General features: G+C 56.8%; 1 protein-coding gene across 2 annotated transcripts; it reads right to left on the bottom strand.

Moving 5' to 3' along the window:
- Positions 1-3,594: 3,594 nt before the first annotated feature.
- On the bottom strand, positions 3,595-24,602 carry LOC309850524 (calpain-8-like). Of its 2 annotated transcripts, none has more exons than XM_082704558.1 (10): positions 24,314-24,602; positions 17,338-17,407; positions 11,403-11,521; positions 10,693-10,826; positions 9,828-9,996; positions 8,898-8,987; positions 7,117-7,202; positions 5,155-5,229; positions 4,451-4,610; positions 3,595-3,912 (listed from the first exon to the last, which is right to left on the bottom strand). In XM_082704558.1, exons 1-9 carry the CDS (start codon positions 24,554-24,556, stop codon positions 4,490-4,492), a joined length of 1,107 nt encoding a protein of 368 aa, XP_082560684.1. In that variant the 5' UTR covers positions 24,557-24,602; the 3' UTR covers positions 3,595-3,912; positions 4,451-4,489. The 2 variants fall into 2 exon arrangements, with proteins under 2 accessions (XP_082560684.1, XP_082560683.1); XM_082704557.1 differs by having other exon boundaries at positions 3,595-3,870.
- Between the last annotated feature and the right edge of the window lie 88 nt (positions 24,603-24,690).

The following is a 24,690-nucleotide window of genomic DNA, read 5'->3' as shown; positions in this document are numbered from 1 at the left end:
TCAGGACCCCACATGTTCAGGAGGGATGAGCTGGATCTTGATGAGAGCTAATAGCTCTCAGACCTGCACACCGGCACCTAGACCCAGAATGGCGAGGTCTGTGGAAAGAAATGCAGGATCCCAAGCCCCAGTGAAAATCCTGCCTGGCCTGAGCCTGTGGTCACAGCAGGAAAATGACAGGGGACAGGGACCAGGCAGACAGGCGGGGCTCTTCAGCCTTGGGGCATCGGGGTTGCTCCCCAACTGGTGACCTACACAGGTATCCAGATTGCGGACACAGAGCCTTAGTAGTAAGTTATAGGGGTCACAGAACGGTGCCCCTGCAACCCCAGGTGCCCCTTACAGCCCCAGGTGCCCCCCTATGACTAGGTGCTTCCTACAACCCCAGGTGCCCCCTATGGCCCCAAAAGCTCCCTGTGACCCCACATGTCCGTCCCCTATGACCCCAGGACCCCTATGATCCCAGGTTTTCCCTATGACCCCACATGCCCCCTACAACCCCAGGTGCTTCCTACAACCCATGTGCCCCCTATGACCCCGGATGCCCCCTATGGCCCCAGATGTCCCCTATGACTCCAGGTGCCCCCTTATGACCATGTGTTTCCTGCAACCCCAGGTGACTCCTACAACCCCAGGTGCTCCCTATGTCCCCAGGTGTCCCCTACAACACCAGCTGCTCCTATGGCCCCAGGTGACCTCCCCTATGACCAGGAGCTTCCTACAACCTAGGTGGTCCCTACAACCCCAATTGCCCCCTATGACCCCAGGTTCTCCCTACAACCCCAGGTACTCCGTATGACCCCAGGTGTCCCCTATGACCCCAGGTGGCCCCTTACGAACAGGTGTTTCCTAAAACCCCAGGTGCTCCCTATGACCCCAGGTGCCCCCTACAGCCCCAGGTGCCCCCCATGATCCCAGGTGGACACTCTTGAATGCACGCAGGGCGCCTTCCGGGGGTTCGTCCCCATGAGCAGGATCTGGTCTGGAGACATCAGGCTCTAGGTGGGGTGGAAGGGCCAAGCTGGGAGAGAAGTGGGTGTATTTATTTGAAATTCTTTCTCCCGCCATCAAGCCAGGATTAGGTTTCAACCTTTTTCCACCATGAGAGATGCACATACCACATCCTGAACTCTAAAACTGTAAGTTCCAAGGTGGAGGGAAGAAAGGGGCCGCAGGGGCTATGAGCTTGGCAACTGGCTTCTTATCACAACACTTCTTCATCATGCATTAATGTACACTGAGATGTTGGGCCTCCAGCTGGTTCTTGCTCTTCCTGATTAAAATTGTATCTTTCTCAAGAAATTCATTCTTCACAAAATTACCTAACGACAGCCACCATGAATCCCTCTGGAATTTGTTACAAGGAGTCTTTGGCAGTATAAAAAGTAGATTGTGATTTGTTCCTGGCTGGGCTTATCGAGCGCCAAAGGCCTTGCTTCAACACATCTGTGAGGTGCACTGCAGCCTGGACAGGGCTGTGGTCCCCAAGCCAGAGGCACCCAGACCAAAGGTGGCTGTGTGGCTCCCTCGCCCCAGCCATGCCTGCCTGTCTCAAGGTCGCCCAGCTCGGGAGGAAAGGAGAATCTACAGCCTCCCATACCCAGCCTCCCTTCCACTTTCAAATGCCTTGTGCCCCCCTTTCTTGGCTCCTGTCCCCTGAGAAGCCTACACTTGGGAAGTCTAAAGCAGTAACCTGAGCCCTTGATGACAGGCAGAGTTCAAGGAATTTCGCATCTGAATATTAACAGCAGAAATGTGAGCCATAGGAATGAATCTCTAATAGTGGAATTCAGGCCTCCGGAAGGCCAATGGGAGAGGCATTCAGGGGGGCAAGAAGAGTGCTTGATGAGGACCATTCAAGTGGCAGGAAAGATGCACCCCGATTCCCAGCCAACAGCGTCCAACCAAAGACATCCATTGTGCGGTAAAAAGTGACCCAGCTCCAAGTACCTTGTAGACAGCCTAGCAGATGCTGAGCGTACCCTGTCCTATCCTCTTCCGGCACCGACAATTCTTCTGCATCAGACCCAGCAGCACCATGCAGTGGGGTTCGTCAATGCCCCCCTCCTGGCTGTCATCCACTTAGGCCAGATGGATTCCAAACTGGGGATTGGTCCAGTAAGTGGCTGGAGGTCTCCAGGAGGTCGCCGGGCATGGTTTCCCCCTTGGGGGGTGAGGAGGCGGGAAAGAACACAAGGGAAGAGCCTTGGTCGCCCCAGAGAGGGCGCGGCTGGCAGTCAGTGGGCTGGGGCAAGTTTTGCTCACAGCGTGGCGAGCACGCCCTCCTTCCCTGTCCCCCTCCCCTCCCACACACTGGCAGACGCATCCTGTGGCATCCGGAAACTTTGCACAGCGCCATCTGACTGGGAATACTCGAGGTCTGATGGGCCAGGGCTGCCCTGGAATGCTCACGAGTGACCCCCAAGTCTTCCAGTTCTAAGCTCCTGGCCTGTGAAGATGAGCCCCTCTCAGGGAGGAATATCTCGGGGTGTGAGGGGAGTCACGTCTCAGGAGGCCTCTGCTCACAGGCTCTGGAGACAACGGGTCTGGTGGGCGTCTGTCCCCTCCAGCCATGGGGGCTGACCCTCTGCCCCTCAGCCAGATGGCTGGAGCATTGGGATACCATCTCTCCCTGGTAAGTCACTGAATATGCATGAGAGATAATTAAAAAGAACACAAGCCACACCACCTATGGGTACTCTAAAAGATGGCTTCCCTTCAAAGAGAACTTTTTAAAACTCTTTCAAAACAGCGACTACACATTCCGAGGCACAGAGAGGTCCAGTGGGTCAAGGGAGTGCACACAGTTGGGCAGCAGTGCGTAAATGAAGAAGACGGGCCTCAGCGGTTTTGAAATACTAATGTGGCCCAGGGGAGGACAGCCTGTGGGGGTGGTCCTCACAGGCCCTAAATGAGGGTCCAACTCGATGAGATAACAAGGCATGCACAGGAGACCAAGAGCCACGGACTTAACCAGAACATTTCCTACTCAGTCCCTCCTCTCCACCAGAACCTTCACGTCCAGACTGTCTGGGGCACAAGCGCGGACTGCAAGGTCAAGTCCCTGCAGCTTCCCATGTGGACGTACAGAACATCATTACAAAAGGGCCAGGCACAGTCAGTCCCTTCCAGACAGCTAGGTGACTAGGTGACTGTGCCGATGGGGTGGAGACGGTGATTGGGGGCGGATACCTCAGGGCGCCCCCAACGGTTCCACGCTGCCAAAGCAATCCGGGCCCATCTCCTACCCGTTTTCTAAGCGCTCGCTAATGGCGGACGTATTTTAATTTCTTCCAAATGCAACGTCATGGCAATCCCTACATTGTTTTGTTTACTCCTGAACAGAACTGGAGGAAGAGAATGAGCTACAAACATAATGCCCTACACTTACAGAACACCATGGGTTTACATTGCGCGTTGCCTGGTGGGCGTTAACCCTGCGTTGTGTGGACCAAGCAACACGGTGCCGCAGAGGAAAACGAGCCTCCCAGGGCCCTGCAGCTGGTGAGCCAAGCTGCCGCCAGGCGCGGAGCTCTGGGCTGGACGGTGGGCGGTGGGTGGGGAGTGAAGAAGAGACACACAGTGGTCGGAACCCAGCCTGCACGGACATGGGATTTTATTAGGACTCGGAGCGCAGCCCTGCAATGATCAGCGTCAGAGCCGGGAGCGGGAGGCTGGGTGGACTGGGGGGTTGGGGGGCTGGGCGGGCAGAGGGGCTTGGGGGGCAGACGGGCTGGGGGGACAGAGGGGCTGGGGGGCTGGGGGGGCAGAGGGAGCAGGCTTTGCTTTCCTTTATTTCTCCTTTGGGAGGTGGGTCGTTTTTTCTGCATCTTCTTCCTGCTGCCTCGGCTGTCTCGGCCCGAGAGGAGCCTATGTCGGATGCGTCAGTGATGTCCAGGGAACCGGGGAGGGCTCCCCACCCACAATGAGACGAGAGCCCCCCAGTTAGGGCAGAGGCAGGGGTTGCCCAGATATCCTCCCGGGGTGGAGCTCCAGTGGCTCCCACAGGAGGAAGGAGTGGCCATCACGGACCCCCAGGCTCAGGCCGCTCTACCCCACCCTCCGTGTTCAGCTAGGGCACACAGACTTAGCATGGCGTGATCTACTGGAGCAACACAGGGTCCACGCATCTCAGGACGCATCTCAGGGGGATGCGTGTCCAGCAGGGACCAGGAGAAGAGTGAGAAAGGAGCACAGTGAGCACGAGGCATCCTTGGGGGGCAGGGGCAGGTGGGGGAAGCGTGGAGGCTACAGAACCCTGTTGGCTGAGCTCCAGCCTCAGCCGGGGGCTGCAGAACCATTGTCCACCCTGCCGCCCTGGCCTCCAAGCCCAGAGAGAAGCTGGGCCCCTGCGGGGCACCAGGAGCCAGTGAACAGGCTGAGGCATTGTGCAGCCCAGGGGGGACAGGCCAAAAGGACTTGGGGCCCCGCAGCCCTCCGTCCAGCTCACCTGGGAAGTTGGTGTGGCCCCCAGGGGTAGAGCCCCGCATCAGCGGCCATTGAACAGGACCAGGTCCCATTTGTGTAGCTCCTCGCTACTCAGGGAGGCTGGGGAGAAGTTGCAGATCTCCAGCCGGGAGAACTGCTCCAGGAAATCCAAAAATGACATCCTGGGGGCAGAAGGATCAGAGGGCTCTGGGTTCACGGGGCAGGTTCCAGGACAGAGCAAGGGACCAGCTCTGACCCTGTCATGTCTACGGGGCCACTGTCCAAGTCCCTGGCTACCGTTGGCATCTCTGTTTCATTAGAGAGCGCCCCTCGCACGTCTAACAACCAGGCAGAGGGACAGAACAGTAAATGGGCCCCTGCCACCGGGGCCAGGCACCTCGGAATCTGCAGAGACTTAAGTCCTCCAATTTAAGTCTGCCCAGCAGAGATGTCCCTAAACCATGTCATGTTCAAGGGACGTCCCTGTCATCTGTCCTAGCCCACCCACAAAGGAAGTCACCCTGTCACGTGGCTAAGCCCAACTTGCTGAGATGGGATTGGTGCTCTGCCTCATGAGGGGGCGGGGCAGCAGAGACAGGGACACATGCAGTCCCTGAGGTCGGACAGCCTAAGGGTGAAGGGGGAGAAGAAGGACGCCCCCAGCAGGAGCCACATGGGCTTCCTGAAACCCGCTGGGAAGGACAACTTCCTGCAGATCGTGCTCACCAGAACTCGCCATCCTCCGCTTTCTTATCCAGCTCCGCCTTCTGCCTGGGGTCTATGTCATTCCACTCTGGGGCACTGAAGGAAATCGTAAAAATTAAAATCTTTAAAAAGAGAAGCAAAGGTGGTCATTTGTGAAAGGTTCGCTGCAGCACACAGTTTCCTGAAGCTAGACGGCCCCCGGAGGGCGGAGACGGTCATGAGCCAGACCCTAGCAGGCCGGCAGTGGTGGGGGAGGGGGACACACATCCCGGGAGGGATGACATGGACCGCAGCCATGCAGCTGGGACATTGCCTTAATTTCACTGCCAGGGAACCTTCATTTCTAGCTGAAACTGCCACACTCTGTGACAGGGCTGCAGGTCCAAGAGAAGAGGGATGAGGCTGCCTGTCAGGCGTGCACCCCCGGTCCATGGGCTGGTTGTCATTCTGGCTCGTCCCTCAGGTGAGGACCCTGGGGGAGGCAGACACTCTCTGGGCATAGGTGCACCATCCGTTTCCCGAGCCGCCAGTGACAGCCATCAGGCCCAGTTGGGCAGCAATTTTCCTGAAGTCGTGTCACCCGTGAGGCCTCCTGTTCCGTGGCAATGGCCATATATGTCATAGACGTATATTCAAATGACTGTCTCCAGCCTCCTGCCTGACCTTTACCAAGCTCGGTCTCCTGAAATAAGTGTGCAGCGTCTAGGAACCGAATGGTATAAAAATGTCCCTTCCCTGGATGCCTTCAGCAAACCACGAACTCTACCCTCCCCCAGGAAAGTCCAGCCACACAGGACCACAGGGGTCATGCAGGAGGGAACCCAGGACGCCTTCAGCTCAGGGAAACTTTCACCCATCAGACCCAAATCTCAGAATGTTCTTGTTGTAAACAAAGATTAGACAAGTTAGAGAATTCTGGATCTGAATCAAATCTCCCAATTGGGTTTTGAGCCTAAGACAAATTTAGATTGTTTAAGTTAACTGGACATTGGGCTGACTTAGAGCTGTGGCTCAGAGACCCAGTGTCCTCCTGCCCCACCGGCTGCTACAAAAATGGTCCCAGCTGTGTCTCCAGCTGCTGGAGTTCGGCCCTCACCTGCCGACACCACCCCCCTTTGCACCTGCAGCAGCCTCTCAGAGACTGGGCCGGGGGGGGGGGTGTCAGGGAAGGAGATGGGGTCACAGAAGCCCTCTGGGCAGCTTGCTAAAGAGCTGTCAGCTGAAATGGCCAAAAGTCAGAGCGTTGATTTCGTTCTGCGGGGGTGCCCTTCCTGGGCAGTTGGTGGAAAGGAGGTTTCGGGTTTTGCTCCAATGCGGGTAGTGGAATCAGCGTCTGTTGCCCTCGGGACCTACCTCTCTCTGTGGCACACACCTGAAGGGAAGTGTGCGGTGACTGGCTACGTCTTGCCATTTTGGCGGGCAAGGGCGGGCAAGGGCGGGCACAACAGGGCATTTCCCGAGCGCTTAGGGACACCCCATTTCCCAGGTGCTTCCTCAGTGGCAGGAGGCCTGGGTGAGGGAAGCCTGTCTGCCCCCCCCCCGTGACCTTGTCAGGAAAGAGCAAGCAGCCCTCCCAGATGCCCGCCGCTGTCTGCCACCAGCTGGCCCCTAGGGCCGGATCCTGCTTCCTCCACTGGGCACTGGGGGCTTGGCCTTTGTCTGAGAGACGGTCTGCAGTGGGAGGCGCGGGATCTCACGGGTCTGGCCTCCCCTGGCAATCACCACTGTGTGGCAGGTGGGAAACAGGAAAACATTCTGGAGACAGAGCTGCCAAGCCTGCAAAGGCCAAGCAGAGACCCAGAAGCCATGCTCCAGCTGCCTGCGGCGTGCTTTGCTCAGCAGGAGCCCAGCAGTTCTCCTTCCTGACCGGCTGCTGGGCTCCGAAAACACAGTCATGCTCACGGGGCCCCAGGTCTCATGAGCGCTGTGTTTTGTGAGCCGCCTTTCCACAGCACGGGGTGAGGATGGGGACCAAGAACCTACTCGTCACTCCAAGCCCCTGTCCACTCCACTTCGCCCCACGGGTTCCGGAGTCTGATCAGCTTCTCGGGACGACCCCGGAAATTTACCTGCAAGGTCCACATGCGGAAGCACCTGAGCCTCTGGGCTCCCCTGCCCGGCGCCCCCGCGTCCGCAACCCCCCACCACAGCCTCGTGACCGCCTCCCTCCCTGACCCCTCGCATCTGCCCCACACCCCGTGCCTGCCCCCCACTGCATCCCCACGTCCACCCCCTACTCCCCGCGTCCACCCCCTGCCCCAGGCCCCCACACCTTCCCCACAACCCCGAATCTGTCCCATGCCCACCGCCCCCGCGCCCCATGTCCACCCCCAGGCCCCAGCACCTCCCTCATGCCCCCACGTCTGCCCCCATCCTTGCGTCCTCCCCACAGCCTGCGACCCCATGTCCACCACCACCCCCCGTCTGCTCCCTGAGGACTTGCACTTTCCAAATGTCCCCAAAGAGCCACGCCCTTGTTTTAACACGTTTTCCAGATATGGCCAACTGCTCTGTTTTCCACAATTTGGTTTGTTTTCCACAAACCATGTGTCTGGCTCACAAACAAGTTTGTGTCGGCTTTCACATGCACTCAAATTTTGTAATTGACTAAGACTCACTGAGCTCTTAACCCACCAGATGAAATGACAATAAGCCACAGAGCACGGTGGCCAGCGTTCGGGGAGTACCCTCTGGAGGAAGCACACATGGCGCCAAACACTGCAAACACACCATCACCGCCCTGAAGCCCTGTGGCTGTCCCAGGAGCTGGGTGCCGTGGCTACCTCTCTGGGACAGCTCAGGAATCCTAGATGCAGAGGGCGCAGGTCACTGAGGTCAGGACCTGGTGGAAGGGGCATGGGCACCCAGACAGCGTGTCTGCAAACACACCTGGAAGCTCACACTTACTGCCTTCCCCACTAGAGCCCCCGTGTTCACATTCCGCACACACACACTCACACAAAGGATGTCAGGTGTTGGGTGTCCCACTCCCCTCCGTGTCCTCCGTCATGCCCTCGCCCACGCTTACACATGTGTGTTCAGTCTCTGTTTGGGAAATGACTTTACAGAAGAGCGTGTTGGTGAATTACAACACTCGTGGGTTTTCATACACAACAAAAACTGAGATCCCGTCTCATTTCCCTTTTTGCTTGGCTGTTGGGAAGCCCAGAGCAAAGCTCATTTTTCGAGGGCAGCCCTGTCTCTCGCCTGCATTGTCTGGTGGATTTCAGTTTCGTGTTTTGATTGTGTCTGCACACGTCACTGTAAGTCACTGCAAACGCTTTTTCCAACTGGGCAGAATATAGTAAATAAACGTCGTGAAAACTACAGCGCATGCTTTCTGCTTGGGTTGGAGAGGAAGGAGCAGCACGGCTCCTTCTCCATTGGGCCTCATCCTGGGGGAGCCGACATCACTGCCTTTATCCCCTTTGGGGTCCTACGGGTTTCCACCTGTGCACACGCACCTCTTAACCCACATAGAAAATCTAATGGACAATCTCTACAACCTCCTCCAAAACCACCCTCCCACCCCAAGCCCGTCTCATCTGCATGTTGCTGGAGCCCAGGGAGCTGAGGCACAGACAGACAGCGGGATCCATCTCCAAGGGGGAAGAGTCCAAAGGGCCCATGAGCAAGAGGGACCCATGCACGGGTGGCGTCCTGGGCAGCCAGGGAGGGACCTCAGCAGACGGGAGGCTCTCTGTGGTGACCTGGATGCATGCAGTATCACAACCTGCTACCCTCCCCTCTCCTCCAGCTTTTACCTCTTGGACCCCAGTGATGGAGTAGGCGTGACTCTTCACCAGTTTCTGGCAGGTGGTGGCCTCCGCTCCTGCTTCAGCTGCACTGGAGACCTGGTTGGGGATGAAGTCCACAGAGGATGGCCCTGACCCTGACCCTGACCCTGACTCTGACCCCGTCGGGGCTGGCCTCTGGGGCACACTGGGGTGCAGGTGCAATGGTGACCTCGGTGACCTCTGAACAGTCCTGCAGCTCCAGGCAGGCGCCATGTGGCTTGGGGGCTGGAGCATGACTTACAGGATTTAAATGCCACCAGACACCAGGGCGTCACCTCAGGTCCCCGAATGACTCCCTGCCGCTTGAAGAAGGCCAGTTATCTGGGAAGGTCGCACTGGGCCAGACTGCTTCTCCCATGTCTCCCCCTTCCTCATCCGCAGGCCCCCCTTTAGGCCCCCCATCATCTCCCCACCAGGCAAACCCTCGAACTGAGATTTGGCAGAGACGTACTGTTTGCGTGCCCAAGGCCACCAGGTCAGGGACAGACAGGGGCAGGAACAACACGCCAGCTCCAGTGTCCATGCCACCCCGGGGCCCAGACCACCAGCCCCCCCACCCAGGCAGCACATGCACCCTGGCTCCAGATCCGCTCCCCTTCTTCTCAGGGATCTCCAACTCCATCGGGTACCCCCCCACACCCACCATGTATCTGTTTCCTAAAGCTTCACGATCACTGAGCAGGGAAGGGGCAGCAAAGGTGGGATACTGGATCCAGGGGTCAGGTCTCCGTTCTTGGGCCATTCCCTGGCACTGCAGGCTGCGACTCCCACGATGTACCCACTTGCTACCCACTAATAAGGTCTGGGACCCCTCCGTCCCCAGACTTGCCCACAGTTCAGCCCCAGATGCTGCTGTGGCCCCTTCCCTGCCATGCCGTGGGGAGCAGGGAGACTCACGTCAATGGAGCAGGCCAGCAGGGACCCCGCGCGGAGGGCCTTCCGGATGATCTGAAACAGGCGGGCTGGGGGCTTCTTCAGGTCATAAAACTCAGAAATGCCTCCAGTGAGATCCTCAAACCCCTCCACCGTGGACCCTCCAGTGAGAGCCTCATACGAACCGTTGAGCCTGCAGGGAAAGAAAAAATGTGTGTCATCTGCAGAGGAGGGGCCCATGTGGGCTGGTGCTAGGATGCAGAGTGGGCTGGAAGATAAGAGAGGGCCCTTTGCCAGTTTTGCTTTGGGCTGACAGGGAGCTCTGGCTACCTCCCACCAAGCCACACACCCCCACCTCCAAGTCCTGTAGGAAGCCAAGTGCAGACTTCCCAGCACAGACCCTGGCTTCCTGGGTTCCTGGGGGTTGGAACCCTGGGCAGCCGTGGGTAGAGAGAGGGCCCCGGGGGCTCACTCCGGGAAGAAGGCTGGAAAGGTATGGGGTTGCAGGACAGGGTAGGTGACACGCATCAGAACCCACAACAAAGAAGGCTTCCTGCATGGAACTCCAGCAGAAAGGGGGCGGTGAGAGCTGGACGGGGCCTCAGCACCGAAGTGCATCTGTTCCTTCCTCGTCATGGTTGTTTGAAAAACTCACCTTAACCTAGGAACTGACTTTGGGATTTGAAGGAGGAGAATGGGGAGGCCCCAAGAACCTGTAGGGCTGACCCCCCCACCTTGATCCACACCTCACGGGGGCAGGACTGAGCCGAGAGCTACTGGCCCCGGTGTCCAGGTGCTGGGGGACTCAGCCAGGCACCCCGGGTTCAGGGTGGGGCAGGTGCCATCCTCGGGGACTCAGGGGTCTCCCGGCCCTGTACCACTTACTCACTTGGCGTAGGCCTTCTCCAGCAGAGCTCCCCAGAACTCGCTGCCCGTCTCTGAGTGGAGGAAGAGCAGCTCCCCATCCTTGGTGGGCAGCCTGTCGTCCACGACCACTTCCACCCACTCGCCGTACTGCCAGAACTGGGGGGCAAGGGACATGGGGCGGAGGCCCCTCAGACATCACCCCATGTGGAGGGCCGAGCTCCAAGCCCCCCCAAGAGCAGGATCTGCATCTTCCATCCACACCCACCGGAGAGGCCAGAGAACACAGGACACGTGGCATCCAGCGTGTGAGTGATAAGCAAAGGCGCCCGCGTTGGGGGTCTCTGGTTTGGGGATGTGGGAGGGACCCAAGCCCATGGGAAGGATTCCCAAATGACACGGTCAGAGCAGCGAGGGCTGGCTGACACATGGAGTACCTTCCTGAACCATGGGTGTCCTCTTCCTTACAGTTTTCTTTTTTTTTTTTTTTTTCCTTACAGTTTTCTTAACAACGTTTTCTTTTCTCTGACTTGCTCTCTGCTAAGAGCACAGTGTATAACATGCTTGAGCTATGAAACATGCTTGACTCCACTGTTTATACCCTCGGGAAGACTTCAGGTCAGCAGCTGGCCATCAGGGGTGAAGAATTGAGGGAGTCCAAAGAGACGCCAGATTTCTGGCTGTATCCCGACCCCCACGTAGCTGCAGGGTCACCATGGGCCCCAAGCACCGTACCTGAAAATGGAAGATCCCCGCGTAGTTCTGCTGGAAATCCTGGCCCCCAGGGACCACGCGGCGAAGCAGCCCTTCATTCAGGGTTAGGGAGGCAAGGGCGGCCAGCAGCCAGCAGTCACCTGCACCCAGTCACAGGGACACACCGGTCAGGCCTGCCGCATGTCCCTGCCCAGTCTGACATTTAGCGCCCTGCTCCGTCCCGCCCACGTCACCTCGCCCCCTTCCAGGTCAGATGCCCCATCATCCTCCCGTGTCTGAAGGTCACGGGTGGCTCTTGCTGTGTCACTCAAAGTCCCGTCCTCAGGACGGGATGTACTTTGCCCGCCCCTACATCACAGGACCCTGACCACTCCACCCCTAAGCACCAATGGTTGGGGTGGAGAGCGCAAAGAAAGAAGACAGGGCGGATCCCACTCATGTCTCCAGCTTTCATCCCTTTGCTCCCACCAAGAACCTGCCCTCCAGGCAAACTCTGATGCCCTGGCCTTTCCCCTTGGGCAGTGGCTGCTTTGTTCCCTCCCCTAGCAAGACCTCACGGCTCGGCCACCTGCTCCTTCTCTCCAGCCACGAGTCACTCTGTCTCTTTGTGTTTCCTTAAGACCGGACAGTACCTAAGCTCTGTGCACTGGGTCACAGCACCCATCCGAGCAGCCGCTACTGAGTAGCGCTTTGGCGGCCTCCCGGGGTGACCTCCCGGGGCCCTCCAGCCAGCAGGGATGTGGACTCCTGGTCTGGCACCCCCAGCAGGAGGCTGACACATAGGGGGGCCCGGCTTGACGAATAGCAAGTGTCCGAACGACTCGATGGATTTGTCTGGAACAAATGCCCAGTGGCCCCTGTGTGTTTGCTCCTGAGTCTCCCGGTCTGTGGGAATGGGGAGCCCAAGAGGACATGCACTAGGCATGACAGCTCCCATGTCCGCCAACATCTGCAGCAGGAGAGATGGCGAGTGACGGTTCCCAGCACAGGCCCCAGGGGGATCTGACAGAGTGACCACTCTGCAGCCCCTCCGACATCCACCCCGCAGGACACACGCATCCTCGCAGCCCCTCTGATGTTCTCGAGCCTGGCTGAGCTGTCTCCATCTACCCACCCAGAAACTCCTCCCGCATTACAATTCAAGGCACGGAAACTCCACGTCCCTCAGTTGCTGACATCAAACAGGGCTGCCCAGCTGGAGGAGCTTAATTTTCTTTTCATCTGCCTCACTCAGGACACTGCACAGGTCCTCCTGGCACTTGGGCAAGCGCGGGGCTCCAAGGGGGGGGTGTTTGGATTCCTGCCAGGGACTGTCAGGCGTGAGTGGACTGTTGGTTCAGGAACACATCCAAATCAGCACATGCCCCTTCAAAGTCCTCTTGGGGGGGGTGGGCTTCTATTCTGCTGCTCAGAACATTTCAGGAACTTGTTTGGGGACCTGCCTTGAAGCCTGTGGCACAATCGTTGGGTTCTTCTCCATAGGGACATGGCTTTGACCTTGGACCATAGTTTTAATTGCCAGAAGCAGCCAAGAGGCGTTTGGATACAAGAGGCTTTTGGTGGCGAGTAAGGTGGGTGGAAAACCTGGGAAATACCTTGATGGACGAGTCCCTCCTCGCCAGCCGCCTTCCAGTCAGATCTGGCTGTGGGTTAGAGTTTGGACTAACTGTAGAGCTAGAATGGGGGGGTCCTGGGTCACTGAACTCTGGGAAAGACAGGGAACTACCTAAGCTTTGTTCTTCCTATGTTTTATTTGGGTAATACAAGTAATGGGTTTAATAGTTATTAAAACAATAAAGAGATTTTTTTTAATTACACTTATATAATGACCCCCTAGAACCTTCCCCCCTCCACCCTAAGGCCTCAGGACTTCCAGTAAATAGCAAACAAACCCGAGCCCTAACAATGAGGGGCTCTGGTTTTAAGTCCACCAAGAGACAGTCATCCTGAGTTAGGCTTTCTTACAACAGAAAGTGCTAAATCAGAAATTCCCTTTAGGTCTGAACACCTAGTGTTATTATAAATCATAGGTAGCAAGAACTCAGGGTCCAGCTTATTGGGCACTTCCTAATTGCCAAGGGAAGAAGTAGAGCTGCCCCTGGGCCACTGGCTGAAAGACAGGTGAGGGAAGCAGGGACAGAGATGAGGTCAAGTGCTGGGATCACTGCAGTAGCCCCTTTATGAGGCTGATCAGTGACAGGAGCAGGAGTAACAGTTAAGCCACTACTAGGTTGAAGATGAAGCCTAAGCGGAGGGCATTCACGGGGGCTGTGAGGGTGGCACAGAGCCTGGAGGCAGAAAGGAGGGGAGACGGCAGCCTCAGGGACGTCTGCATCCACTGATGGCAAGGAGATCCAGGCAGGTTGGTCCCTCCCCAGAGTGGTGGTGGCTGCAGGGTTGGGCCTGGGAGCTCCCTAGGGAGAACAGGCCTGACCCTGCACAGTTGTACCCCCCTAGGGCCACCCAGGACCCCAAGGACCACTCTGGCATAAGTACCAGCCAGCCCTGGAGGCTGTGATTTATAAAAAGAAACGCAGGCTGGGTCTTAGATCTGCTTCTGGGCCCAGAGCTCCAGAGAGGCTAGGTAGTCCTCTTCTGCACGGTTCTTTTGTTATGTTAACAAGGTGGCTTAGGAAAGCCCCTAGGTGACCCAAATGGTTGCCAGGAGAACCAACCCCAGTGAATGAGTTGGACATTTAAGAGCCATCTCATCCCCTGACCCTGGGACCCATTAGCAGTGGTGATTCCTGATTCCATCAGGCCTCTGTCATGAACCTTCAGAAATACCCAGAGGCCGGGGCTCACAGTGCTCCTTGGCGCACACGTGCAGGTTTGGGCAATCAGCGTCCCTTCCCCAGACCTCATCCCATGCCTCTGCTCCATCTGGCTGTGCCTGAGCTGGATCTCTGGTAGGAACCCGTGCTCTGGGGAGTGAGATGTTTCCCAGCGACGGGTCGTGAGGCCCTCCATCTGCAGCTGATGGGTCAGAAGCACAGGGGGGTGCGGGGGAGGACAATGGGAACAGGAGCCTGCGGTCTGAGATATGGGGGGACAGTCTCGTGGGACTGAGCCCTTAGCCTGTGGGTCTCACACTCTCTCCGGGCAGACAGCACCTCATAACTGAGTGGGATCACAAGACAACCCCGGGAATCACCCAGGAGGATCGCCTTCCTCATGTCTGAGCGCCATCTTGGGGAGGCTGGAGACGGGCCGGCCTTTAAGAAGTAAGAAACCACCCAAAAAGGTGAACCAATGAGAAACACTGATCCAAAAGAAAGGGGAACCTTTCGGAGACAGGTTGCGGTCAGCAAGAGACAGGCTGCAGGCAGGGACTGTCCAGGGGAGCAAACAACACTGTGCCACCACACGTCCAGCCCTGACATGGATGCTGATCTGCTCATATGGGCTTGTTTGTCAAAATCCAGCTTCGGTGTGCCCTGGGGTTCACAGGCCAGCGTGATTCGGCTCTGACGCCTGCACCAAGCCATCTCAGGGTGACCACCAGGCCTCCTCCAGGCCCTCCGAGCCCCATAGCTATACCACTTTTCCTTCCCTCTAAACCGTGCCACCGCCAGGCCTCATCCCTGCCTGCACCCCTGCAGAGGCAAAGCTGGACAGTTTTGACCTGGGAGACAGCAGCTGGATTGGGTTCTCAGGGCCCCAGGCTACAGTCCTGGCCTCCTCTGTGGCCAGCCTCCATCCCACGGATGCCCCTCAGCCCTCTGCCCAGGTTCTTCCCAGGGAACAATGCACCTAGCCCTACCCCATCGCAGAGACCTGAGCTTTCCTCGCATCTATGGAGGCCATGCTGATGGGGTGAGCTGTGGGGCCCCCCAAGGAGACGGAGCAAGGAGAGGCTGGGACCAGCACGGTGCCCCTCCTCAGCCCCAGCCCTGCGGACCCAGGGGGCTTCTGTTTGGCCCATGTTTCCCAAAACACATCCACTTAGCTCCTGGTATGGAGCCAAAGCCACGCTCTCCTCTGGCAGAGGCCGAGCCCCACAATAAGAGGGCATAGGCCCCATTCTCCACGCAGCTGTTGGGAGCAATCGAATCTTCAGCATCACAGATTTCCCAGGCTTCATGCACCTAAAATCACGTCTCTAAAGAAAGCCAGGCCCTGGGCGCTGGCCAAACACTACCTCTGATGGTTGCTAAGGGGCTCCCCCCTCTGGGAGGATGGCCTGGCTGAGCAGGAGGGAGCCAGACGCCCACCAGGACCACTGCTGCCACGCAATGACCAGCACCCCCACGCAACAGGACAGCATTTGCCACGACACTTGTCGTTGACAGCGGAAGAGACAGAGCTCTGTGGCCGCCTCAGCTGACGGGACAAGGAGCAGTTCAGACACACGGGGCAGCGGACATCCAAGGATGGGAAGCAGGAAGCGGACTTGTCCCAGCACAGCTTCCTAGTGTCTAAGGTCATGAATTCAAAACAGTAGTAAAATAACAGCAAGCAAGAGTAATGAACATGTTCTAACCCCGGAGGAGACCCCACTGTGTGGTGTCAGACGCAAGCACTCTGAACGCACGTTGTTGGCGGCGCATCCTGTCTCCCCGAGGGGCACCCGGCACTGCTCTCTGATGGGGAACCCTCACCCACCACACAAGGCAGCCTGGCTGACTAACGGCACTGTGACTCGGCACCTCCAGCACCCCGGGCACCCCCACACCCAGGAGCAGCCACATTTCCACTGCCGGAGCCTCGCTCCCGGCCACAGGCCCTCAGCCCCCTTCTGCTCCATTCATGCAAAAAGCCAGCACACAGCAGGGCTGACCCCGGGGCTCCTGCTGGTGGCCCCACTTCCTTCCCACAGGTTGAATTCTAGAGCAGTTGAGTCCCTCTGTGCCCGGCCAGCCGCCCGCACTCACCATGGCAACACCCAGGCTCCTCGGAAGCCCTCTTTTCTCCTTGCTCAAAACCATTCAAACCTCTATGCAAGCCGGCAATTAAAAGGCACTTATTCAATAGCTTTTCCGAAGTTAAAACATCTGTAGCAAGAAGCTGTTAAAAGCGTACGTTCGGGGCTGTGTTTCCCTGAGACACATGCTAATTAGGTTAAACACTGAGCTCAAAGTAAAAAGGCAGAACAAGGAGGGCCAGAATGCTGTGCCCTGCCCCCACCCCACCCCACCCCAGCCCCCCCACACTGTGAGCCCCACACAAACGGCTCGAACGGCACAAGGGCTTGGGACACAGAGGCCGTGGCTCTGGGCAGCAGGAGCATGACCGTGTGGGGTGCCCGGAACATTCCCACAGTTCTGCACTCACGCTGTGCGAGCTCGGCCAAGGGGGTATCTACGAGCAATGCTCGTTAAGGCCAGAACGTGGGAAGCATTTGAAATAAAATGCCTGTGAATTTCAGATTCATCAAGGCTTCCAGCAGGCGGAAGAGAACGCATTTTCTCGGCTGGAATGAGGAGGAAAAGGGAGGGCACCTTGTGAGAGGACAGGGTTTTCAGGCCCACGTGGACACAGGACTTCTGTTTGCTTTGTTGGTCTTCACGGGTAGGATTGTTCTCCGGCGCCTGCGTCTCTGGGCCCGGTCCTGCCACCATCCCGGGCTCCCTAAAGGGAGCTCAGCTGGGAAGACGGGATTCTCGTTTTCTCACTCATTTTAAAGCATCTGCTGGGCCAGCCCACAGTTGTGCAGATGTGGCTGCTCCATCCGGTGAATGGTGTCCATGTACAGGCCACAACTGTCAAGCACCGCCCGGCGCGGCTGTCCACTGCGCACCTACAATCCTGGCCCATTGCTCCCGCGTGGAAGGGTGTTCCATGGCCTGGAGAGATCGCCCCGGGGAGCTACGGTTCTAGCATCACAGACCCACGCAAGGAGCACCGTCTCAGAAACACAGACACACACACAATATCGCAGACAGGACGTGAGGTCCCATTACTCATGTCACACACAGCCAGCCTTGCCCCAGATGGAGAGTCCCCAGTAACTCACCCAGACTCCCCTGACAGATGTCTGTTCGCGTGGCTCCGTCCACAATGAACTGGGGGCTGGGACACAATTCCTGAAAGCAAGGGGGACAAAACACGGGTCACAAGACACCCCGCACTGGTCGCAGCTGGGGTCGGGGAGCTCCACCGTCAGAGCAGAGCCTCGAGGAGGCCAAGTCACCTACTGTGAGTCCCTCACGCTACTGCTGATGACTCTGCAGGCCAGCGAAGGGAGGAGGCTGTAGGGGGGTGCGGGGCCGGGGTACAAGATGGGGGTGCAGGGCAGAGGTGCAGGGTGGGGGTGCAGGCAGGGGTCCAGGGCAGCAGCCGCAGCAGCCACAGTCTGCCTCCCCACCATCCACCTGCATCGGTGTGACTGTGCACGCTGTGCCAAGCGCTGGTGTGAGCGGCGGCCAGAGAAGGGCAGAGGCTGGCACTGATGTGCTCGAACATGACCTCCCTCTCAGACAACACCCCATTTGCACAGAGAGCATTAGATCAACATTCCCCACGCTGACTACATGCTATGTGCACTCATCAACTCCCCAATGATGTGCCCATGGCCCCAGGCGCTGACGCTGATGCTGAGGTGTCGGGGCAGGGAGGGCGGTTCATGCAGCTGACCCGCGCTCCCTGTGCTCAGGACCATCAGGGTGGAACCGGCCTGGGGCACCGCTGGGGCCCTGCCAAGCTCTTTCTTCCCTGTTTACCCAGCACAACTGCGGGGCGCCCACCCTGCACACATAGCCTCATGGGGCAGGCACGAGGGTGACGAGAGCAGGGAAGAAGAGCACAGACCTCACACTCGAAGTGCGTCCATCCTGTGTGGGAAACCCGGACTGACCTCCACGAAGTCAGAGACAAGCCCAGTGCATAACAACGGGTGCGGGCTTGTGCAGAAAGGGGGAACGTGAAATGCCTGGGAGGGGCGCGTCTGGGAGGCTCTCCGGGCGGGAGAGGATGCCTGCCCGTTGGTTAGACAGTCTAGGAGCAGGACAGGGGTGTCCGGCTAACCCCAGGCAGACGGTCACGGGCAGTCGTGGGTCTTCAAGGAGCAAAGAGGCCCCTGTGACTGACTGCAAGTGCATCCGAACGCCGGGGAAGCAGGTGGCGGGGCCAGCACCAGGAACTGGGATCCCCCCCTGCGCAGCAGACCGTGGATCCTGCAGTGACAGCCCCACACCCTGCGCAGCGCCACCAGCTCGCGTCTAGGTGAACGGGAACAGTGCCTTCCTGCTGGCTTTCTTTTCTTCCAAGTAGTAAGAAAAATTTATTCACTTGTGTTTTGTTGAAAAAGTAATATATGCACCTAAGTTGAAAAAAAAGTCTAAGTAAATAATGCCCATAAAACCAAAATCGCTTGTATGCAGAGTCCTCGCTGCTCACATTTCCTTTGTATTCTTTCAGAAACTGTCTGTTCTCATAAAAGCATTGACATGTATATCCGTTTTTATCACAAATGTATTATACCTCCTTTCCCAGCCCAGAGCGAGCCTTAGAATTTCATCCTAATTTCTGCAAGCTCTTCAGCCAGCCCTCCGTGGGCGGACCCTCCGTTCTATTCCTTTGTTTCCTGCTTCTGCGGTCTCCAGGGCAATTTAGACCAAGACCCAGCGTCAGCCAAGCTAGGTGTTCTCAAAGCTGCAAATTCAGAAGGTGGAGAGATTTGAGAAATTAATAATTAAAAAGGGAGGGGTAGAGCACCTGAGTGGCTCCATCGGTGAAAGCGTCTGCCTTCGGCTCAGGTCATGATCCCAGTGTTGTGGGATCAAGCCCCACATAGGGCCCCCTGCTCAGTGGGGAGCCTACTTCTTCCTCTGCCTGCTGCTCCCCCAACTCGTGCACACCCTCTTTCTCTCTCTGTCAAATAAATAAATAACATCCTTTTTTAAAAAGAGAGGGACAAAAAAACCATATTAGATTTCATTTGGAACAGGAACGTGCGGCTTCATTGGTAAGGAAGGGAAGAGAACACACTGAATGGGGTCTCGCAGACTCTCGCTCCTTAAAAACCCTCTTAAAATAGTGTTCTCTCCTATCACCCGTTCATCCTTAAGTCTCCCAAAATCTGGTTTCTACCTTCGACCAGAACCACAGAGGGAGAACGGTTGCCCCAGGTGCTGACTGCCCCCTCCCTCCTCACCCCTGCTGGAGTTCTCCTCCCTTGGCTTCTGCATCCCTGCTTGCCCTTGTCAGTACCCTCACCTCTCTAAATACTCCTCCTCCGTCATCCTCTCCTTCCTCTGCTCTGCTCGCCCTTCAGAGTCAGGGAGCCCTCCACCAGGGTCCTCAGTGCTCCGAATGATTCCACGTCCTACGGCAATGCCACATGCCAGCCACTCCCTCCTGGGACATCACCCAAACCCCAGCCACGGAGTAGGATGATCCCCCTGATGGCTCCCCTGAGCCGCACAGATCAGCCACCCATGTCACTGACATAGGTCACATGCTGCCAACCTCAGCGACTCAAAGCTAACGGGTCCATGAGCTCGGCTACAATCTTGCATCTAGTGCGGGAGACAGAATGGTTCATGAGACTGGCAGGAATTTCACAGGTTATAGGCAGAATGGCACAGAGTGATTTATAGACAGAGGGGATGTTCCTGTCCTCACATCATTTGTTAGCACAATTCAAAACACCTCCGCCCAGAAATACCAACCAACAAGCGCAGTGACTCACAAGTCCTGTGCATCCTCTAGAGCCCACAGAAAGCCCTCCCAGTCACCACGTCCTGCCTGCGGGACCCACACTTGGGTGGGGGACACAGGGGAAAGTGGCAAGCAGAGCGTTTTGGGAGAGGGGGGGCCTCCCATGCCCCATCCTTCCTCCTTCATAAGCAGCTCGTGTCTTCTCCGTAATCATGTTTACTGACATGTGGGTAAGGAACTCAGACACAAACACAGACACAAATTACTCAGGCTTATGCCAGCCCCTGACGCAGGGCATGGGGGAGCCCCAGGCACCGTGTTGAGTCCAAGGCAGGAAGTGACAAGGACGGCACATTCTCAGTGACCACGCTCCCCCGGGGCCATTCCGGGAGCTCTGGTCCAGGACTGCAGTACACCCCATGCTGCTGCTACACTGGTCACCATCGCCACAGTTATGGCCACATCACAGCCCGGCACCCCTGCCCCTTCAGGTCCTGGACCCTTCGGAGCTTCCCGCCTCACCTCCATCTCCCCCCGTACTCCCTCTCTCATTACCACCTTTCCCAGGCCGTGTTCACCCTGAACAAAGGCGCAGAGCCTGCTTGGGCCTTCCTGCTCCCGCTGCTTCCCAGCCCTGCTCCAATGTCTGGACCTCCACATCACTGCCCGGCCCCCGTTCCACGGTCAGGTGTAACTGCTTCCTCCGCGAGCTCCCATGCATGTCGTTGTATGTGTGCTTCCCCCTCTGACATGAATAACAGAGACACTCCTAGTACTGAGCTCTGTCACATGCCAGGCACCATGCGAAACCCCACAAGGTAGATAATGCTATTTCTCCCCTTTTACAGGTGAGGGAACGGAGTCCTAGGGAGCTCGGGAAATCACGTGGCGTCACAGACCCAGTGAACAGCACGGAAGGGACCAGAACCCGATCCAGCTGACACCCAAGTCCGCACTCTCAGCCAACTGTCCTACTGTCTCCCTCCGACCAGAGAGCGCCTCCGAGGCTCTGCGCCCACATGCACACACGACCTGTGCATAAATAAGGCTGAACTGAAAGTCCCCAGCTCATCAGTCCAGAGCAGCGGCTGGAAGAAGGGCGGCCGCCTCTGACAAAGGCTGGTCCCCTTATCCGAACCCTTATCTCCCAACAGTCATACCCTCCACGTCTCCCTTAACCTAGGCTGGCTGCTTCTTGGGTCCGTTTGGTGTGCTTGACACACCTTGCTCCCCTCTCTGCATTTCTCCTTAAGATCAACGCACTCATCAAATGACAGAAATGCACAGAGAAAAGTCTCGTCCACTGGGCTGTGCTTGGGCCCATGCACACTGGGCAGCCCTCAAACCACAGGCCCGGGCTGGCCGTGTGCATGGCGAGATGGGGAAGCCAAGAATGGAGAGCGCTCTGCGGAGAGCTCCACTGGTCTCACACACCACCATGGAGTCTGCGACAGTGCCCTGTTCTTGCCCAGTGCCACTGGGAACATCACCGTAGAGTCATGAGATCCCAAGCTTGACCCTGAGGTCTTCAATCTGGGCCAACCTGTCTTCTACCGTTAGAAGAAGAGCCCAAGCAGACCTTCCATTTAGCAGCTTAAAAAATAGGAGAAAAAAAAAATGGGTGCACCTGAGTGGCTCAGTTGATGAAGTGTCTGCCTTGGGCTCAGGTCGTGATCCCAGAGTCCTGGGATCAAGTCCCATTCGGGCTCCCTGCTCAACGGGGAACCTGCTTCTCTTTCTGTCTGCTGCTCTCCCACTTATGCTTCCTCTCTCCCTCTTCCTTTCTCAAATAATTTTTTTAATCTTTTAGAAAAGTAGAGCAAAAGTAGGCAAAAAACACCTGAAAGGGGCAGGATGCCAAAATTTATGATTTCAGAAAACATCTAAGTAGCAAGCTTCATTCTATCATCAAGAGGGCAAAAGCATCCACACATACATATTCAGCAGATCCCATCTGCTTTCCCCTCAGGACAGGTCAAAGTTAACACCTTTGTGAGAAGCAGGGCCATCAGAGCACTGGTGTGAAGTCCCCTGAGACCAACAAAGTCAGGTGTCACTCTCAAACGCAGCCAGGGAGACAAAAAAGCCAATGACCCCATTTAAACATGAGCAAATGATTCGAACAGACAATACTCCAAAGAAGACATCCAAATCGCCAACAGACCCACGAAAAGATGCTCAACATTGCTAATCAGCAGGGATACACAGATCAATGGGGTTCCTGGGTGGTTCAGTCATTAAACGTCTGACTTCGGGGTGCCTGGGTGGCTCAGTGGGTTGAGCCTCTGCCTTCGGCTCAGGTCATGATCTCAGGATCCTCCGATCGAGCCCCGAATCAAGCCCCACATCGGGCTCTCTGCTCAGCAGGGAGCCTGCTTCCCTCCTCTCTCTGCCTGTTTCTCTGTCTACTCGTGATCCTCTCTGTCAAATAAATAAATAAATTATTAAAAAAAAAAAAAAAAAAACGTCTGACTTCGGCTCAGGTCCTGGGATTGAGTCGCACATCAGGCTCTCTGCCCAGCAGGGAGTGTCTGCTTCTCCTTCTCTCCTTGCTTGTGTTCCTTCTCTCACTGTGTCAAATAAATAAATAAAAATCTTTTTTAAAAGATTTTTTTTAACTTTCTTTAAAAAGAAACCAATAAAATGCATTTTGTTTCTTTTTTTTTAAGATTTTATTTATTTGACAGACAGAGATCACAAGTAGGCACAGAGGAAAAGAGAGAGGGAGAAGCAGGCTCCCGGCTGAGCAGAGAGCCTGATGCAGGGCTCAATCCCAGGACCCTGAGACCATGACCTAAGCCAAAGGCAGACGCTTAATTGACTGAGGCACCCAGGTGTCCCTGCATTTTGTTTCTTTAAAAAAAAACATCAAAAATAGAATCACCAAATGATTCAGTGACTCCACTTCTGCGAAGACACCCAGAAAAATCGAAAGCAAGGTCTCAAAGAGATATTTGAATAGCGTCTTCGTAAAACCGTGATCCGTAAGAGCCAATGGGTGGAAGCAACCCACAGGCCCCTGGATTCATGAATGGGTGTAAACGCTCTGGAGGTGATGATGGACAGCTGCAGCAGCGGAAATGCTCTTGGCACACACTTAACATGGTTAGATGGTCTTTCGTTAACTGCGTTCTACCGCAATTAGAATAAGGAAAGGAAGGAAGGAGAGGAGAGACAGAGTGGGGAGGGAAAGCGCAATGGAGCAAGTGATCTCCTCAGGGCCAAGCAGAGTGTCCTCATCCCTGTCTCTCCCGCCCCGGGCTCCTTGGGGTGCTCCAGGTCCTCTAGGTTGCAGCCTCCTGACACCCAGGATCCCATGGCTCGTGGTTGTCCCCGTGGAGCACTTCCATCTTTCTTCCCAGGGTGTCCACGCCTCACCCATGTGCCTGTCTCCCCACCATCTCCATCAGAGTCAGGACCAGAGCTCACTCCTGGCATCTCCCTGACCAGCGCCCCCACCCCACCGGCGCAGGCAGCCCCCTGCACAAAACACACCTGCCCGTTGAACCACCTCTTGAAGCGAGAATCCGAAACTGATTCTCAGTCCAGATTTTGCCCACACCTCAGATTAACCACACAGGTTTCAGGGGGACGGGAAGGTGGGCCATGGTGGCTGCAGGGCGCAGGGTGGAGGGGTCCTTCCAGCCGTGGGAACTGTGCGCAGACCGGGTGGGGAACACAGCAAAGGGGCAGAGGTAGCTGGAGCTGGCCCGTGGTCCTGACCACATCTGAAGAGCCCTTCTGTCCTCATGCTCCCTCTTCCACCACTGCCAAGAAGACAGGTCCCACAGCTCAGTTTTCCCATCATGGTTGAGGAGACAAAAGGGGCCTGGCCAGGAGCCACAAAACCTAGTCCCTTGTGGCTCGTTTTGTGGACCAGACACAGGACAGAGCCCTTAATTCACTTGGGCTCACACCCACCCTGCAGAGGGGCTCTGATCCCGCAGCTCAGACCACGTGACAAGGGTCATGGAGCAGGAGGCCACGGGCCGAGGTTTGGGAAGGACAGTTCTCCATCCCCTGCCCTTGGGCACCATTTCACAGAGGAGAAACGAGAGCCTCATAGAGGTCACCTGTGCAAGGAAGGCCCAGCTGGGGTTCAAATCTAACTTGTCTGCTTCCAAAGTCCAGGAATGCTCTTCCCTCCATCCCTTGCTCCTCCAAAAAGACTTTAAAGGAGGGCGAGGGTAGGGGGCGGGGGAGCTATTCTAAAATACGGACCTGGAAGAATGATTTCTCCCTCAAAGAATGACTTCTCCCTCAGCTATTTGCCTGAAGAAGCGACAGCCCTCTGTCCCATCTGACACCCAGGAGCAGGCCTGGCTACTCACCGTGGGCCGTTTCCAGACAACACCTTGGGTTTGCGGGGAGTGTGGCCCCAGATCCTTGTAGCCCAAGGCAGACGGGCACGCAGGGAACTCTGGATCCTTAAAGAGGACTCCTGAGTCCAAGCACTGTCGCCTCAGGCTCTCAAAGTCCTGGCCCAAGTACTTCATGGCTTTCTGGTGGGAGCCAAGACCTTCGGTGGCCGCCCGCCGCCGGGCTACTCTGGCCACCGGGGCTGACATGGCCATGGGCTCCGCGGGGGACACAGGAGACGCGGGGCAGAGCTACACAGGGTTGTCCGACACCTGCCGCTGGGAGGCCAGGTGGCTGTCACCCTTTATGCAAGGGCCTGCTCCCGAGGGAAGTGAGTCACAGTGCAAGC

Source organism: Mustela nivalis (genome assembly GCF_964662115.1).
Source record: "Mustela nivalis genome assembly, chromosome: 16".
Lineage (NCBI taxonomy): Eukaryota > Metazoa > Chordata > Mammalia > Carnivora > Mustelidae > Mustela > Mustela nivalis.
Note: the sequence above shows the minus strand (reverse complement) of the source record. Positions and strands in the feature narration are given on the sequence as shown.